Source organism: Stegodyphus dumicola, chromosome 1 (genome assembly GCF_044657685.1).
Source record: "Stegodyphus dumicola isolate Sdum_Otavi_A_Nest chromosome 1, ASM4465768v1".
NCBI classification, from domain to species: Eukaryota; Metazoa; Arthropoda; class Arachnida; order Araneae; family Eresidae; genus Stegodyphus; species Stegodyphus dumicola.
Genome location: NC_140768.1, coordinates 213273567 through 213291462, shown reverse-complemented (window position 1 = coordinate 213291462; position 17896 = coordinate 213273567). Strand labels below are relative to the sequence as shown.

Genomic DNA, 17896 nt, shown 5'->3' with positions numbered 1-17896 from the left:
GGAGCAGGTTTATTTCTATAAGGTCTGCAGTCCTAAACAAAATGTCTAAGTATACTTCAAAAAATACATTTTACTGTATTCTGGCTTTAGGTTTCTTACTCGTCATCGTATGTATAGGAATCACGATCCTGTTTCCCGTTTATTATAAAAAAACTTTGGATTATGAAACAACATTAGTAAATAATACCATTCTTTACGACATCTGGAAAAATCTACCTCTACCTGTTTATGAGAAGTTATACTTCTTTAATATAACAAATGGTGATGAATTTGTTAACAACAGTGAAATACTGAAAGTGCAAGATGTTGGTCCTTACACTTACAAAAGTACATGGGTTAAAGATGATATTTCTTGGCTTAACGGTACTGTGTCTTACAGAGAGAAAAAAACCTACTACTTCGATAAAGAAAACTCTGTGGGTGGTGAGAATGATGTCATTTATACTCTGAATGGTCCACTCATAATTGCATCTGATGTTTTAAAGGAAAAGAACATTTTAATTAGAAGTGCTGCCGGTAGTTTTTTTTATACTCTCGGCGAAACACTCATTATAAAGAAGACTGTGGCAGAACTCGCCTTTAAAGGATACGAAGACAGTATTATTAAATATGGCAAGTACGTAAAACGTAATATTCCGTACAAGAAAGGTATATTTTCTTGGCTGTACGGGAAAAACGCTACAGATGAGGGATTGTTTACTGTTTTTACGGGAGAGTCAGACCACAAAAAGATGAATTTGATTAAAGAGTGGAATGGCTCCAAGAAGTTAACTTTCTGGAAGGATGATACTTGTAATATGATGAATGGCACGAATGCGGAGGTTGGACCAGCTTTGACTGAGAATCAAAACAGTTATACCTTTTTTCAACCCCTCATATGCAGATCGTTGACGTTTAATTACACTAGAGACGTAAATCATAAAACTATATTTTGTAGAAGGTTCGAGAGCAGTACGGAAACTCTTGCTTCTTCCACTATAAACCCTGATAACTGGTGCTTCGAAACTGATCCCGATTTAAAATCTGGGAGTCAAGATCTCAGTCCGTGCCAGTTTGGTGCTCCGGTTGTGCTGACATTTCCCCATTTCTATTTATCGGATCCTTCTTACTTGCAAAATGTGTCCGGTTTGAGTCCTGACAAAGAAAAGCATGGCTCTCATATAGACGTTGCGCCAGTTATTGGAGTATCTGTGGATTTGTGTTTACGCTTCCAGGTAAATCTGAAAGTTCAGCAAGTTCCGGATATAGATGAACTAGAGGACATAAATCCTGGAATTTATCCTGTATTTTGGGTAGAAATGTCTGCAAAACTTACCCAAGAATTGACAGACATTATAACTGAAAAGCTGACTGGACCAAAGAAAGCAGTATATTCGTTACTAGGTGTTCTTTTAACTATTGCACTCGCTCTAATTACTGGATCATCGCTGCTATTGTGTTTGCCGAAGAAAGAAGTCCTTTATAGAGAAAAGAAATCTTTGTTAGAAAATAAGAAAATGCCGTATTATTCTTCTTTTTGTTCGATTACAGAAGTTCCATTATTAGATAGACAAGGTTATCAGCAATATATTGCTTCCAAATTTTCAAAAAGCGGTAGTAAGATGGAAGAGTGAACTCACTAACAGAATCTCAGCAGTTATGTGACTGCAAATAGCCGTAAGTGACTTAAAAACTTAAATAAATAATTAAATTTGTTAAACCAGTTTAAAATGTTATTCTTATATTTATTAATTTTCTTCCTTTCAATATACTTAATTCTTAATCATATTTAAGCATTAGAATTTAGTTTTTCCTTTCTGAATTTAAGCTTTTTACATAAAATGATATTTTTATTATTTTCTGTTCATTATGCTTAATTTTTTTATTTTATATTGCATAGGAGCGATGCAGCTAAGTTTTCATAATTAGAATTGGCTTCACATAAATGTATTTTAATCTTAAACGAGTTTGGATAAAATTTAGATAAAGAAATTTTTTAAATGTGTATGCTTTAAGTGCAATGCTTTGGCATTAAAAACGAATTGCAGACAGACTTTATATGTTTGCATCTACAAATATCACGAAAATGATAACTTTTTTACTTACAGTTTGTTAAAGCGTTGAAGTTTCACATTCTTTCCAGTTTAAAAAAGTTGTATTTTCTTAGTTCTGTTGCATTCGTCTGAATTGAAACTTACAGATGGAAGTAATAAACAGTACTAAATAAATAAATATTAAATTTAATGGATTTGATATCTATATTATTCTGTATATACCAGTTTATGTAAGTAACGCACACAATACACGCATATGCACACACATCTCTCTCTCTCTGTATATATAAGAGTAAAAAATCCAATTGTGCATTGATAGCAGCAATGAGTATAAGGCAAATTAAAATAAAAAGAATTAATACGTTTCTTATGGAATGGATTTTAAACATATTTATTTTTATTTTATGTTGTATTCTATAGCATATAGAACTAAAATTCATTGAATTCGAAAGCAAGTTATACAGTATATATATATATATATATGTGCGTGTGCTTATATTTTTCAAACATTTTTTTGCCTGGTAGCAAATATACTTTCTAATAAAAAGCTAATGTACTAACAATTTCCTTTAAATTTTGATTGGCAGTTTTAATTTTTTTAATAACATTTCCCATCTTATTTGCTGATCTGTTGCATATTCAGAAGTCAGAATGTGTATGCGCGTTTAATCAATTATTTGATAAACAATGTGTATTTAATTTTCAGATAAATAATATTATGAAGAATATGGTTATAAATTTGTTGTACTTCTTTCTTAAAGTTTTCTAATTAGGGATAAAAAAAATAAATATTACTGGAGTTTGAGCTTAGAAAGATAAAAAGATTTATGGTTTCATCTAATCTTTTATTTTTACTGTGATGATCTATACATAAAGAAACGTATTTTAAAATAAGTAATATGTTAACAAAAATTAAGAGAGAAAATTTATATTAAATTTTTAGATTTTTATATACCCATTAAATCAAAGCTAGGTTTAGTTTAAATAACATTTTCAGTGAATTTACAACTAAATGACCGTCAATGAAGCTTCTATTAAAATTTAAATAGAAACCTCAAACATATTTGTACTCATGTAATCCTAAGTATTGGAATATATGTCGAATATCACAAGTATCATTATCGTCATGATATAGTGCTTTATTTAGTTGCATTATAGTACTCTATAGAGTACTAAAATTTCAGTTTCATTTGAAATGTTCAATGTAATAATTTTCTTGACACAGATATATAAATTAGTTTGTAAAGTTCACGTTTGATTGCTCCCTTTTAAAGAGATGTTAAAGTGCAGTACATAAAGGATATTTACCATTACGCGCTCTAGAAAACAGTACTATAAAACAATTCATAAAATTACGTCTGAGAATATTGAGATCATATATTAAACAGGTTGTGAAAAAAACTGGCCACAACTTTTATTTCTTTAAATATGGTTACTACTTTCAAACTTCTATTTACATTTGTTTAAAAAAATAACATAAAATATTTTGGAAAAAAAAATAAAACACGGTAGTGGTATGACGGAGAAAACCAATTTTGTGGAATTAAAGCTTAATTTTTTTACATGCTTTGCACAACAAAATAATTTAAGTTAGCAAATTATTTATTATGTCTTTAATAAGTAACAATAAAAAGTTCAATACCTTTGCATGCAAGATTATCAGATACACTTTTTTAATTACTACTGACGCTCCTCGCCTTCTAAAGAAAAAATATATTACAGTGAGAGAACGAAAAGGAATTTAATATATCTTCATCAGCAGGAAAGTTTTGCACCCTGTCGATGCAATGGAATGGTCTCATTTTGATGAGTGTCAATTACATTTTTAGAGGAAGAGCCATTTATTTAAAAAGCACTGCTGTTGCCAAGAAATCATTTTATCATCAAATAGAGCAGCTTTTAATCAGTATGAAATGTTTCGAATTTGAGTCGGAAATGGGCATAAAGAAATGACCTAAGTTAACGAATTCTTTCCAGAATATTAGCGAATTATGCGCGCTTATAGATAGAAGTGTTTCGTTTTTTACTTCCTTGTGTGAAGAAAAAAGGAAGTATTGTAATACAGAAAAATTTCGGGTGTCATTTTGACCGCTATCAAATGCAATTTAACAATGTTTTTGCGTGACATCTGTAAGTGAGGATATAATAAAGGATTCTTTTTCTTCGAAAATATTATAATACCAGTTTAAAATGAATTCTGAAGAAATTTTTTCGCGACGTCTGTACGTACGTACATATATATGTATGTATGTATGTATGTATGTACGAGTATGTATCTCGCATAACTCAAAAACGAGTAGCCTCAGATCGTTGAAATAGGGATGCTATAACTTGTAGATGTGCACCAGTTTGTATATAGGACTGCTATAACATGTAGATATGCACCTCCTATTTTGGTTGCAATCGGCCGCACCAAAAGTATATAAATATACGTATATGTATTTATATAGAGAGAGAGGCAGTAATGAGATTCAAATTGGGCTAATTTACCATTTACCGCTTTTTTGTTTTTGTATTTTTGCTTAAGTCTTTTTTCACAATTGTATTTTTATTTAATTGTTTAACGCTTGCCTTACTTTAATTTACATGTTACTTTTAATTATATTTGAGTTTTTAATTTGATTTTTATTTGTAAATATTCTAGTGATAATTTTGTTTATTTTGTATTTACACTTTTCATTGCACTTTATTTTACATATGTTAAAAACATTTTTTACCGGAACCACAGTATCAAAGCCACCTTTTTAGCGGAAGCATTAAGAATATTCTTTTACCTTGTTTTCTAATTTTTGCAACTCAATGCGCAAAATTCTTGACCACAAAGGTCATTTTGGCTTAGTTTCTTTACTCTTCTATGTTTGTAAATTGTGCATTTTTTGCTTTAAAAATTATTGAATTATGTTGTTCTTATCTTCCGGTTCAGTTTTTATGCCTTTATGAAATCTGCAAGCAATATTTGTAGAGTTATCAACAATTTAAAAGCTGTTTAAGTGCGGTTAAGCCTAATTTTTAAGTAACATGGTGGATAAATTTGCTTACATTTAAAACAGCAGAATAGTAGATTTGTTACCAATCTAGAGAAACTAAGCTTCACATAAACGCCTTCATTTATTATTGCGAATTAAATCATGCTTAATTCTTTCTGGAATTTTTTCGAGGAAATAAGTCTTTAAGATTTACTTTATAATTTTTAATATAGATATTTTGAGTTTTTATGTATTTTTTGCCTTGTCGCGAAGTGAGGACTGAAATAATTGAATGAAAAATACTGAATCGTCTGTGAAAACTGTTTCTTTTTTGTTTTGTTTGCTTAATTTCTTTTATACATCGTTCTAGATTTATTATAGTATTTGAATAGAACATGTGGCAACGATTAGATAATTTTTCAAATGATATAAATTTTGTGCATGAGTTATAATATGAATGAAATATAACGCTGTTAAGTGAACAAAGCGCCAGAATGTCGCTGTGGTAAACAGATATAGTGAATTTTAAATAGTGAATTTATTCTATTGTGGTTTATTCGCTATCAAGGAAGTAGGTTTAATTCAATCCAATCCGTTTAAATGAAATGCAAGAAAAAATGCGTATAATTAAATATTCCGTATAAGGAAGACATGTGGTGTACACATCAGACTTTTTACATTTAGCAGTGGTTGTTAATACAATATAATTCATTAGTATATAGAAACAAAGAGTGAAAACACAAAAGTAATTGAAAGCATACGAAATGAAATTTATAAGTATGCCAAATTTCATATAAAAATTTGAAAACACACTAAGAAAAACATTAAAATATGCTAAAAACGTCCAATTAAAATTAGAAGCAGTTAACTTCATCAGCCAGTCCTTAAATAATTTCCAGCACGCGAATATCTTTATAAAAAGTTTTTCTCAAAAAATGGACAATTAACGGAGCTTTAAAGTGTTTTGCATTTTTGAGCTTCGTCAGTGTTCAAACTAAAAATCTATATAAATAGCGAGTTGCTCCGCCTTTAAACGGAAAACTACAGCAGCAGCTCTTCATGAGGAATTAGGAGTTTTATTGAGTCGGTGCCCCTAATCCTTTTCTTAATTTTTTCAATTCGTTTAGTTTTATATTTTTATGACTCTCTCTACAGTTCAAAAGGATACCGAGAATAAAGGTGATTTTGCAATTTCTGTCCCTTTTCCTGCTTAAAAAAGCAGGCGTCTCATTAGCAAAGAGGCCAAAGGGTGAAAACACTAAAGACAATGGCCTTATCTCTAGTTTTAAAACTTCTAAGACAGACTATATTTTTATTAGGTTACATTGAGTATGAAGAAATAGCCTACATTGCTGCTGAATACGAGAATGTAGAAATAGCTTAAACTGCTGTTCAATACGAGTATGAAGAAATAGCCTAAATTGCTGCTATAAAGTTAGGAAAAGAAATTTTCAAAGATTTCTCACTCTTATTTAAAATAATGCGGACCTCCCTATCTGATACCTTGTATTTCTTGATCGAATAGCAGGATTTTGTTCCTAGACAGCAAAGATGTATAAAGAGGACTGAGAAGATACTTACACAAGCTTTTCTCCTTTCGCAAGTTCTGAATAAATTCTCTACCATAGATGGTAGGAATTTCAAGCATACTTTGATAATTTGAATAAGGAAAAAGTTAACATCACAAAAGTGGAAAAATATTAATGTTAACTTTACTAGAGTATACTTCAAAACCCCGTGGTTAGTAATGACTAAACTCTAATGCCTCAAACTAGACTTTTTATTGTTTTTTAGCCATATGCATTTTCGATATACACTTCATTAAGAAAGAAAGAGAGCTGTAAGATGTACATAAAATATTATTGCGCAGAAATCCTAATTCAAAATTTCATAAATCATAATTTCTTGAAGATAAATGAAAATTTAACTTTTAATTGAGATTTTCAGATTCGTACTTGTGTCATAGCGACAAACATATTATTTTCTGAAAACTGCAAAAAATAAATTTCAGTTATACAAATGACAACCATTTCTTTCTTTCATCTAATGTAAAACAATAAAGCAGTTTTTTATACATACTTTTAATTTAAAGCAAACTATTGTTCATTATTTTGTGATTCCACATGAAACAAATGCAATATTACAGATTAGCAGAATACTGTTTATTTCAAATACGCATCTCTATACCTTTTTAAAATAACTAAAGAGCAAAAACTAACCGTTATCTCATCCACCTCGTGATGATTTTTATCACAACTTTGCAATGCTCGGAGATAAGCATAAAAACTGAATAGCTTTGATAATATGTCCTTTCGCACATCAAATTGGCTCGACGAATCTGAGCATAATGGCTGAGAAATGTAATTCTGAAAAAGTAGCTAAATTCATTCTCTGGACTTCTATTATTATCTTAATTATATCAACAGTTTTCTTAATAGTGTTTCCCTCTATTTATAAAAACCAGCTGAAGAAGCAAATAACACTGACAGAGGGTTCAGTGATCACCACTATTTGGAAAGCTATACCTTTGCCATTATATGAGAGACTATACTTTTTTAATGTTACGAATGGTGATGATTTTGTAAGAGGAGCTCCATTAAATGTTTCAGAAGTTGGTCCTTATACTTATAAAGGCAAATGGGTGAAAAAGTATCCTCAGTGGAATTCAAATGGTACTGTATCTTACAGAGAAACAAGAACATATCATTTTGTACCAGAAATGTCCGTTGGAAGTCAGGATGACGAAATTTACACATTGAATGGGCCGATGGCCATTGCTATTAAAATGATAAAGAATTATCCTTGGTGGTTAAAAATAATAGCCTCTGCTGCACTAAAGATAAAAGATGAAAATCTAATTACTCGGAAAAAAATACGAGAACTTGTATATGATGGTTACAATGATATAATTATAAAAATAGCACCTACTATTAAACCTGACATTCCTTATAAAAACGGACGTTTTGCTTGGTTGTACGGCAAAAACGCGACGGATGATGGTATCTTCACTGTTTTTACGGGAGCAGAAAACGCTTCACTAACGAATTTTATTAATACTTGGAATGGGCAAGAGCGACTGGATTTCTGGAAAGGTGACGAATGCAACATGATGAATGGCACCAGTATTGAAACTGGTCCGCCTATAGATGGATATCAAGAAACTTATACTTTTTTTCAATCTATTTTCTGCAGATCTCTCACCTTCAATTACACTCGAGATGTAACGCATTACGGTATACTTTCTAAAAGATTCGAAGCTACCTATGAAATTTTTGCAAACGGTAGTGAAAATCCAAACAATTATTGTTTTGATGTGCAGCCAGGTTTAGCATCTGGAGTACTGGATGTCAGCCCTTGCCAATTTGGTGCACCTGTCCTCATTTCGTTTCCTCACTTCCACATGGCGGACCCATCCTATTTGAAAACAATCAATGGTCTTCAGCCAAATGGAGAACATCATAAGTCGTACGTGGATGTGGACCCTGTTACAGGCATGTCTCTTTATTTGAACGTTCGGTTTCAAATCAATGTTCAGTTACAGAGAGTAAACGGGATATTTCAATTGGATGATATTCAAGAAGGCATTTATCCAATATTTTGGGCGGCACTTAGTTTAGAAATTGACCATAATATGGCAGATTTTTACTACAGAAATGTAAAGAGGCCAGAAATAATTGGATATGGAGTTTTAAGTGCAGTAATTTTTCTTTGTATAATAGGCGTTATAGTTTCACTCATTATTCTCCGGAAGAGAAAGGGAGATTTTCCTTTAATTAATGAAGAAGAGAACTCATCAGAAAGTAGAACACAAATTAGCAAATCTTCAAAACATTCAAACTATGGTAGTCAAGGGGCTTTAAAATGTGATGAAGCAGGTGAAAGTGTTTCTTCAGCAATAGAGGAAGAAAACAAAGCTTTAGATTTGGTAGGTGATGATTCTGCCTTAACGATAAACAATCCATAAGCTTGACAAGCTACGAAATCGTAAGTACTCATTTCTGAATCCTTTTACTTTTGAGTTTCGAATTCAGCTTTAAATAAAAAGAATGTCATCTAGTTAAAAGTTTTAAAACTGTATGGTAAAGTTTATAGAAATTTCATTTTGGAATGGCACATTCGAATTCTCCAATTTCTAGAATCTGGATAAAGTTTACAGATTCGAAAACGCGAAATTGCGCACTCTTTTTGCCCTTCAAGCTATTTGAATCCTACTATAAAAATAGTAAAAAAGTTAATTCAAAATTTCAGAAACATCAGTTTCATTGAAAACCAATGAACGGGCTCTAATAAAAAATTACCCTTTTCGATTTCATATACGCGAGCAACGTTCTACTACCGAGAAGTGTAATGTTTCAAATACTAGAACTTTTATAAACTCTCAATTATAAACAGTCTTTTTTTATATAATTATAAACAGGGATGGGCAATTTAGCGTTTTTTATGCTTTATCAGTGAGAACTCTTGAAATTATTTTCTCCTTCAACACTTGGTTTGATTTTCAAATAATCTCGAAAATCATAAAAAATCTGAACTTTTAATGTAATGTTTTTTATTTTATTTATTTATTTACTTATTCGCTTTTCAAATTATGCTGACAGAAATCTAAGTCTTGTTTTAGTTGTTTTAAGAAAAATATTCAAGAATTTTTAAATATATGCTTTATTTTCTGAGTTTCATTCAGAGTTTCATTTTTCATTTTGTAAATACAAGTATATTTTTAAAAACTGCATTTTTAAAGTTTATTTTTCATTATAAATTGATTTTCTATTTTAACTTAGTTGAAAATTTTAATTTAAAGAAAAGACCTTTCTTTTCTCCTTTTTTTTTCCTTGAAAAACCGGATTCGACAAACTTTAGGATTCGTTTCACCTGTAATTTCTTTAAACCGCTTTAAGGAATTTTTTAAGTAATAATTTTTGTGCTTGATGTTACAGGTGTTATTAGAATATACTTGCAAAGTAAAATGTATGAAAAGAAATACGGCATTTTTTAAGGCATTCTTACCGCAACATTTTTATGCGGGCATTGAAATCAAATTTTAGGGATATAAAACAGATGTTTACCCACTAGAATTTTTTAGGAAATAATAAACTTTATGAACATTTGTATTTTTATTATTATTATATTTTATAACATAAGGCCGATCAGCGGCCAAGCGGTAAAGTCGCTGAACACTGGTAGTTCGCACCGAGGATCAAATCCTGCAAACGGTCCGGCTGCATAGGCCTTTTTCGTGATTTTCCACATGTATAAAGTGCATACGAGACAGTTTTCCTTAGAAAGTCTTCCACGAAAGCATCCCTTCCCTTAGGCAGATAGCCCTCGATGATTTGTCGTAAAAGAAACCAAACAACGCTCATAAAGTAAAATACGCATAGGCAATGTAGTTCCGAAAATATATATACTAGCGAGGGGAGAATGTAAAATATGTTTTGTTGTTTAAAAATATACGCATATTTTTGGAGTCATGTTATCTAGTAATTATAAAGGTTGGATAGAAAGTATTCGCAACATTTCGATAATTTTGAAAAACTTTATTACCATATATACAATTACAGTCCCTCAGTTTGCTAGCCACCTTCTGTCAAATTAGTGGAATGTGTCGCACACCATCAGCAAATCCACTTTCTTGACCTGACCGCCCTGAAGCGTGCGTAATTTTCGGTGTCTGTAGATGCAATGAATCCATTATAGTGGTTCTTCCATTTCGCCGAAGAGGTTACATTTACGTAGATTCAAATGAAACGATTATGATAGGTATTCTTTTATCTCCCACTTTCCACTGTTGCAAGAAATACGTGATAGAGTTCGCATTATGATACCGCGCATTGTCATGGACGATGATGGTATAAAATATTTTCTTTTTCTTTCTTTTTTTTTTTTTTTTTTTTAATGACCGAGCACTTTATTTAATAACCATTAGCCTTGCGCCACTAGGCCGAAAATGATGGCCATTTCATTATGATGTATGGGCGGTTTCGTCGTTTTACCCATTTGCAACGTGCATACGAACCACTTTTCACTATAAAGTCCTCCACAAAGGCATCCCTTCCCTTAGGCAGATAGCCCTCGACGATTTGTCGTAATCACATAAACGACAACAAAACAACTTTCATAAAGTAAAATACGCATAGGCAACGTAGTTCCGAAAATATATATACTAGCGAGAGGAGAATGGAAAATATGTTTTGCTGTCTAAAAATATATGTATAGTTTTGGAGTCATGTTGTCTAGTAATTATAAGGATTGGATAGAAAGTAATCACAACACTTCGATAATTTTGAAAAAACTTCCATTACCATAGATACAAACATTTACAGTCCGTCAATATGTTGGCCACCTTCTACCAAATTACTCGAAGGTGTACACCATCAACAAATCCACTGTTCTTGAACTGACTGCCTTGAAGCACGGATAATTTTCGGTCTATTGATGTTACGAATCCCTTATAGTGGTCCTTTCATTTTGGCGGAGATGTCACAGGTACGTGGATTCAAATGAAATGAATATGATTGGGTATTCCATTAACTTCCCCACTTCCATTGTTGCAAGAAATACATACTAGATGTCACAATATGATACCATGCTTTGTTATGGAGTAGGATGGCATTTATTTATTTTTTTAAATGACCGAGCGCTTTATTTAATAGCCATTAGCCTTGTGCCACTGCAATGGCCGGAAGTGGAGGCCATTTCATCAATGAAGCACCTGATAGATGGCCTCTGTTGCATTCTATGGGGTTAATCATTTGAAACATTACCTGCACTCAGCAGAAAGAATTTCCTTTTATTTATATCAAAAGATGATAAATAAAAAGGGTTTTTTGTTTCGTTTTGTTTGTTAATTAATGATTTTATCACAAATGTAAAAGCATTTGTCTTTCAATTCCTAGCTGGACGCTTGAAAGAAATTATTAAGCATATACTCACTAATTTTCCAGGTAATGCTGTAGTTTTTATTACGATAAATGATATTTACATAAAAATGTAAATTTCATACTCAATAAGTCCTCTTACCCACAATACTGAAACGTTTTTCAAAGAATTCTATCATTTGAAGCTTCAATTGCTCATCTAGGGTTATTATTTAAAGAAAATGAAGCCTGTACCTTTATATTATAGAATGTATCTATGTACTGTATAAATTTTTAACAAACTTCCTCAGCTTTTAACTTATTTTGAAATTCGCTTCTAATTAAGTAAAATCAAATATTAAGTCAAATCAAATATTACGCAAATATATTACAGATTTAAACCTTCGTTGGTGTAATTTGTGTTTATGTAATTGTGTAAATGAATAAATAAAAAAACAAAAAAAAACAAAAACAAAAAAAAAAATCATTTCGCTTCCTGAAATAAAAAAAAAAAAAAAAAAACTGAAACGTTTCAGATTTTAAATTACGTCCAAACGGGCGTTTTTATTTAACGTTTTGTGCGTTACCTTTATTTATTAAATATCATGTTCAATGTACTCAAATTACAAAAGTCAGTTCAACAGCAATATCGTAAATTAATTTTAAAATGAGCATATTTTTAGAAATTCCGATACAGAGTGTCTCGCGTTGGAGATAAAAATATATTTTTTTTCGTAGTGTTGCCATTGTTCGTTTTACCATAGATACAAATATTTAAAGTCCGTCAATATGTTGGCCAAGTTCTACCAAATTACTGGAAGGTGTGGTACACCATCCGCAAATCCACTTTTCTTGAATTGACTGTCCTGAAGCACGGATAATTTTCGGTCTGTTGATGTTACGAATTCCTTATAGTGGTCCTTTCATTTTGGCCGAGATGTCACAGTTACATAGATTCAAATGAAATGAGTATGATTGGGTATTCCATTAACTTCCCCACTTCCATTGTTGCAAGAAATACATAATAGATGTAACAATATGATACCATGCTTTGTCATGGAGTACAATGGGATTAATTTATTTTTTAAATGGCCGAGCGCTTTATATAATAGCCATTAGCCTTGTGTCACTGCAATGGCGGGAAGTAAAGGCCATTCTATCAATGAAGCACCTGATAGGTGGTTATCGTTACCTCCTTTGAAGGGACGGACAGTTACAACCATGCCTTCTCCGGGGTCCGAACCCGTGACCATCGCTACAACAGTCAGGGTTATTAAGTCCTACACCGGCTGGGCGGCATGGGATTCATCATTTGAGACATCATCTGCACTCAGAAAAAGGATTTTCTGTTTCTTTATAACAAAAGATGATAAATTAAAGGCTTTTTTTTGTTTTGTTTTATTTATTAATTAATGGTATTTTCAATTCCCAGCTGGAAGCTTGAAAGAAAATTATTAACCATATACTCGCAAATTTTCAGGGTAAAGCTGTAGTTTTTATTGTGATTAATGAAATAGTCATGCAAAAATGTAGATTATAATTTTTGGTCATTTATGTAAAATATGTAATATATATTTTATTATATTATTTCACTTTATTATATTATTAATTCAATTATATTATTTTTACTGTATAATATTAAAAATGAAATTTATGTAAAAATGTAAATTTCATATTCAGTAAGTCCTTTTACCCACAGTACCGAAACGTTTTCCAAAGAATTTTATCATATTTTTAAAAAAATTGCAGCTTCAATTGCACATCTAGGATCGATATTTAAAGAAAATAAAGCCTGTACCTTCATATTATAGAATGTATGTATGCATTGTAGAAATTTCGAACAACCTGTATACCTTCCACAGCTCATTTTGAAATTTACTTCTAAGCAAGTCAAACCAGGTATAACGCAAACATATTATAGATTTAAAACCTGGATAGTTGAATATGTGCTGTTGTAATTGTGTAAATAAATTAATGGAAAGACAAACAAAATTCATTTCACTTCCTGAAGATAAATTTAAAAGCAGAAATTTATCTGGATAATGATAAAAAGATTTGTTTTTGTTCAGTGATAAGATAAAACAACCAGACAATTCTATTCTGAGGTTGATAATAAATGACATTACAGCATTTTTATTAATGACAATAAAGCTGTAAATGTTTAATTTTTAATTGCATATTTTATAAAATAACTGTTTTAAAATTCTATCATTTAAAAACATAATTAAAAAATTTAAATTAATAATTAAATTATTAAATAAGTTTAATTTTTCTAAATTTCTCAATTTTGAATGCATTTGTAATTTGTAAGAAGACCTGAACATTTCAATAACATAATGCTTGTACTTAAATTATGCAATTAATTTGCAATTACAATTATAATGCAACTTCTTTTTCCATTAAAATTACAATGCAAAGTTACAATTAAATTTTAATTATAATTAGATTGTAATTAGGAGATCTAATAATAATTACAGTGTAATTACAATTTGCACTTATAATTTCATTGTAATTGTGTAATCTAATTACACTTACAATGTAATTGCACCTATATTTTAATTGTAATTACAAATAACTCTGTAATCTACTTACAATTACAACATAAATTTGATTATAATTTCAATTAGAATGTAACTGTGCAATTGCAGTAGGTAATTATAATTATGTAATTAGGAAAATAATTGCGCCTGATAATTTCAGCTCCATAGCCTACAGAAATCGTGATCATATTTAAAAACTAAAGTAAATGTTATTATATTGTTGCGTGCGTACGGGTTCGTCATGAAATGAATGCACAAGTCCGATGAAAAATGAACAAAAATTTATTATTATCATAACAAAAAATGCTTAAATTTTCTCAAATTATCATGCAGTATTACAATATCTCACAGTAGTTATCTTTTAACTACTCAAATGTCTAATAGAACGTAATTCAAAACAGCTAAAGAACGCTAATCCGCGAATTCGCTACAATCAACAAGAGCAGTTTTTCTAAACAACAACAAACTAAGCAACTACTACAAACTGAGATGTTTTCCTCCTTTTATAAGATTTTAAAATCACGCGCTAGAATTTTCCAGTACTTTCTCGAAATCAAAAAGAGATATTTATTTATTTAATGCACGCGCTGTTGTATTTTCAATTTTCCGGCTTAGCTTTCTTTTAATATTCGTCACGCGCTGCACTGCGCGAGAAATAAAACCATTTAATTTGTAATTGAACTAACATTAGCTTTTTAAATACCAAATTCGAAACAGTGCCCCCTTCCCAAGGACTGCACGTCCCGGGCAGTACAATCCCTGGACAGGAAGCTAAACTTACAACTGTGGCATAAACTTTACATCACAATATCAAACAACATGAACAATAAATGCAATAACTAACTTAAACAAATCAAATGCTATCAAATACTAAATACAAAACAAATACTAAATACAAATCAAATCAAATACACATTTAAAAACATAAAGGACCATGGTCTGATACTATTTACAATTATTTACATTACGTACTATGGCCATAGTAATGAGCTAACCTGTCGTAATGAACGACTTTAGGTTTAGAGTTCGAAGACTTACGAATCCGAACCACGACGTCATTTAGTCTGTTCAGCACTGTATACGGATCATCCGAAGGTGACTGTAATTTAGGACTCAGTCCTTTTCGTTGAATCGGGTTCCACAACCACACCTTGTTTCCTTTGTTGGATCTATGTCTAGTAGCTCGCGTGTCGTGTCTGGTCTTCACTTTCTCCGTCGCCAAGTTGACTCGCTTTCGTGCAGAACGGTGCATCCCCTCAAACCGGGCCTGGACATTTTGGATGTGTTCCTCAGGCGATGAAGGCGCATCCGTAGGGCTACCAAACAGGCGGTCACAAGGTAGACGAAGGTCTCGACCGAAGAGCTTCTGAGATGGAGAATAGCTGGTAGTCTTGCGTTTCTTTTCGACCCTAGCATGAATTCGGCGGCTTCCCGAGCTGGGTCTTTCGGACAAGGCGTCGGCATTTCCAAGTGAGGATCTCTTCTGAGGATGGATAGTCATGTCACCAGATGCTGAAAGCAGTTTGTTGTTTTTGAAGTCTAAGGAAAAATTGTATTTCCTTAAAAAGTCCAATCCGAGTATGCATGGATCTGTGATATCCGCCACATAAGCCGTGTGATGGTAGGCGGCACTTCCAAACGTGATGTTTACGTTTAACTTCCCAGTTATGTCGATTTTATCACCAGACGCAGTCTGAAGGGTAACACAGGATGGCGTCCAAATAAGTTTATCTTTAAACTGTTCAGCTAAATCTTTCCTAATGATGGTAACATTAGCTCCTGTGTCAATGATCATATCGCAAGGAACTCCATCGATATTCCCATTAATGGACATTACTGTTGCCACTCACTGTATAAATTTTAAGCGCTTTAAAACAAGGTTTTTTATTATCTGGCAACCTCCGTTCCTCGATATGGTCACTAATTTGTTTACTGCGTCGTTGCTGGGAAATGGTCTTATTTTCCGCACCTCGGGATGTTCTGCAATTTCTTCGTATGTGGCCTTCAACTCCGCAGTTCCAGCATTTTAGAATTAGTTTCTTTTCACTTATGTTCCGTCTCAAGCCACTGACTTGTCTGGAAAATCATCTGCTTTATATTCCGTACCCTGGGGTGTTCTGCAATTCCGTCTTAGGTGACCTTCACTACCACATCTCCAACACCTTAGAGCCACTTTCTTCTCGCTTCTACTCCGTATCAAAGCGTCGACTTGTCTGGCTAAATCATCTAAACGAGCCATCAGTTGATCCACTGGCTCATGGACTCGCACAGATCTAACTGGGTAGCGATATCTACTAGTTGCTTGCTGGGTTGCCTCGAACTTCATGGCGTACAACAGAGCGCTTTTTATGTCCTTTACATCTGCCATTCGAAGAGCTTTCTGTATTTCAGGATCCCGGATGCCGTCGATGAAATATTGCAGCGACAGGATTTCTCTTGTTTCTGTTGGGCACTCCGAAAAGGCGAGGTGGGACAGCCTTTCAACATCCGTGGCGAGTTCCTGGAGTGATTCGGTGGGCTTCTGTTGACGAGATTTTAATTGAAGCCTGCTGTAGTCTTTTAGACACTTCTCCCCAAAGTGCAGCTCCAAGGCGCCGGACAGAGCTTCAAAATCTAACCTTTCGTTTTCGGGAAGAGCCTGAAGGATCTCCGCTGCGTCGGCTCTTAAAGAAGCGGCGAGATGACAGGCCTTAGCTTGGGAATCCCATCCATTCGCATCCGCCACGATAGAAAATTGTGTCTTATACACCTGCCAGGAGGTCTTCCCATCATATGTGGATAGCTTCAGAGGTGGACGAGCAGGCATCGGCAAGAATTTAAAACCATCAGTATTGTTCCCTGCCGTCGCTACGAATTTCTTTAAAACATCCACTTCTTTGGCTACTGCAGAAACCCTATCATCAATTTTTTGTTCGATTTGGTGTTGGACGGCACAAACTCTTCCTTTAATTCGTTCCTCCACAGCAGAAACTCTCCCTTCTATATGTTCTTTTACAGCAGAAACTTTTTCTTCTATTTCTTCTTTCACCGAAGAAACTCTTTCTTCAATTTGATCTTTTACGGAAGAAACTTTTTCTTCAATTTGTCCAGCTTTATTTTCAACTGTATCAATTCTGCCTTCTATAGCTTCAAATTTATTTTCTATTATGCAGGTAATTTCCCTTTTCATTTCTTCCTGACCAGCTTGTACGGCTTTCATTTCGTCCTTAACGGATTCCTGGCCCAATTTCATTTCTTCCTTAACGGAGTTGACGCCCCCTTCCATCTTTTCTTGGAAAGCAGCAAATGTAGTCATCATTTGCCTGAATTGTTCTTCCATCGCTCTTGTAATTGGCATTCAAAATCCCACTTCTGACACCAAAAATTGTTGCGTGCGTACGGGTTCGTCATGAAATGAATGCACAAGTCCGATGAAAAATGAACAAAAATTTATTATTATCACAACAAAAAATGCTTAAATTTTCTCAAATTATCATGTAGTATTACAATATCTCACAGTAGTT

General features: G+C 32.6%; 3 protein-coding genes and 1 long non-coding RNA gene across 4 annotated transcripts in view; 3 read left to right on the top strand and 1 right to left on the bottom strand.

The window, feature by feature from the left end:
* The window catches only part of LOC146999457 (uncharacterized), a 215532-nt gene extending 208361 nt beyond the window's left edge, over positions 1–7171 (bottom strand). Inside the window, exon 1 of the long non-coding RNA XR_015043483.1 lies at positions 7079–7171. This is a non-coding gene — a long non-coding RNA (uncharacterized LOC146999457). The remainder of the gene's footprint in view (positions 1–7078) is intronic.
* LOC118204670 (scavenger receptor class B member 1-like) overlaps positions 1–17896 on the top strand; it is a 62650-nt gene that overhangs the window by 21388 nt on the left and 23366 nt on the right. The gene's annotated exons all lie outside the window — the stretch shown is intronic.
* LOC118204651 (scavenger receptor class B member 1-like) lies at positions 42–1613 on the top strand. Its single transcript, XM_035376957.2, has one exon. The coding sequence runs from the start codon at positions 42–44 to the stop codon at positions 1611–1613; it is 1572 nt and encodes a 523-aa protein (XP_035232848.2).
* The window catches only part of LOC118204660 (scavenger receptor class B member 1-like), a 33952-nt gene continuing 23366 nt past the window's right edge, over positions 7311–17896 (top strand). The window contains exon 1 of the mRNA XM_035376967.2: positions 7311–8983. Within this exon, the coding sequence (XP_035232858.2) occupies positions 7347–8963 (1617 nt within the window). The 5' untranslated portion in view covers positions 7311–7346 and the 3' untranslated portion in view covers positions 8964–8983. The remainder of the gene's footprint in view (positions 8984–17896) is intronic.

Excerpts from the sequence above, each read along its gene's own strand:
- LOC118204651 (XM_035376957.2), top strand. The coding sequence starts at position 42 with ATGTCTAAGTATACTTCAAAAAATACATTTTACTGTATTCTGGCTTTA.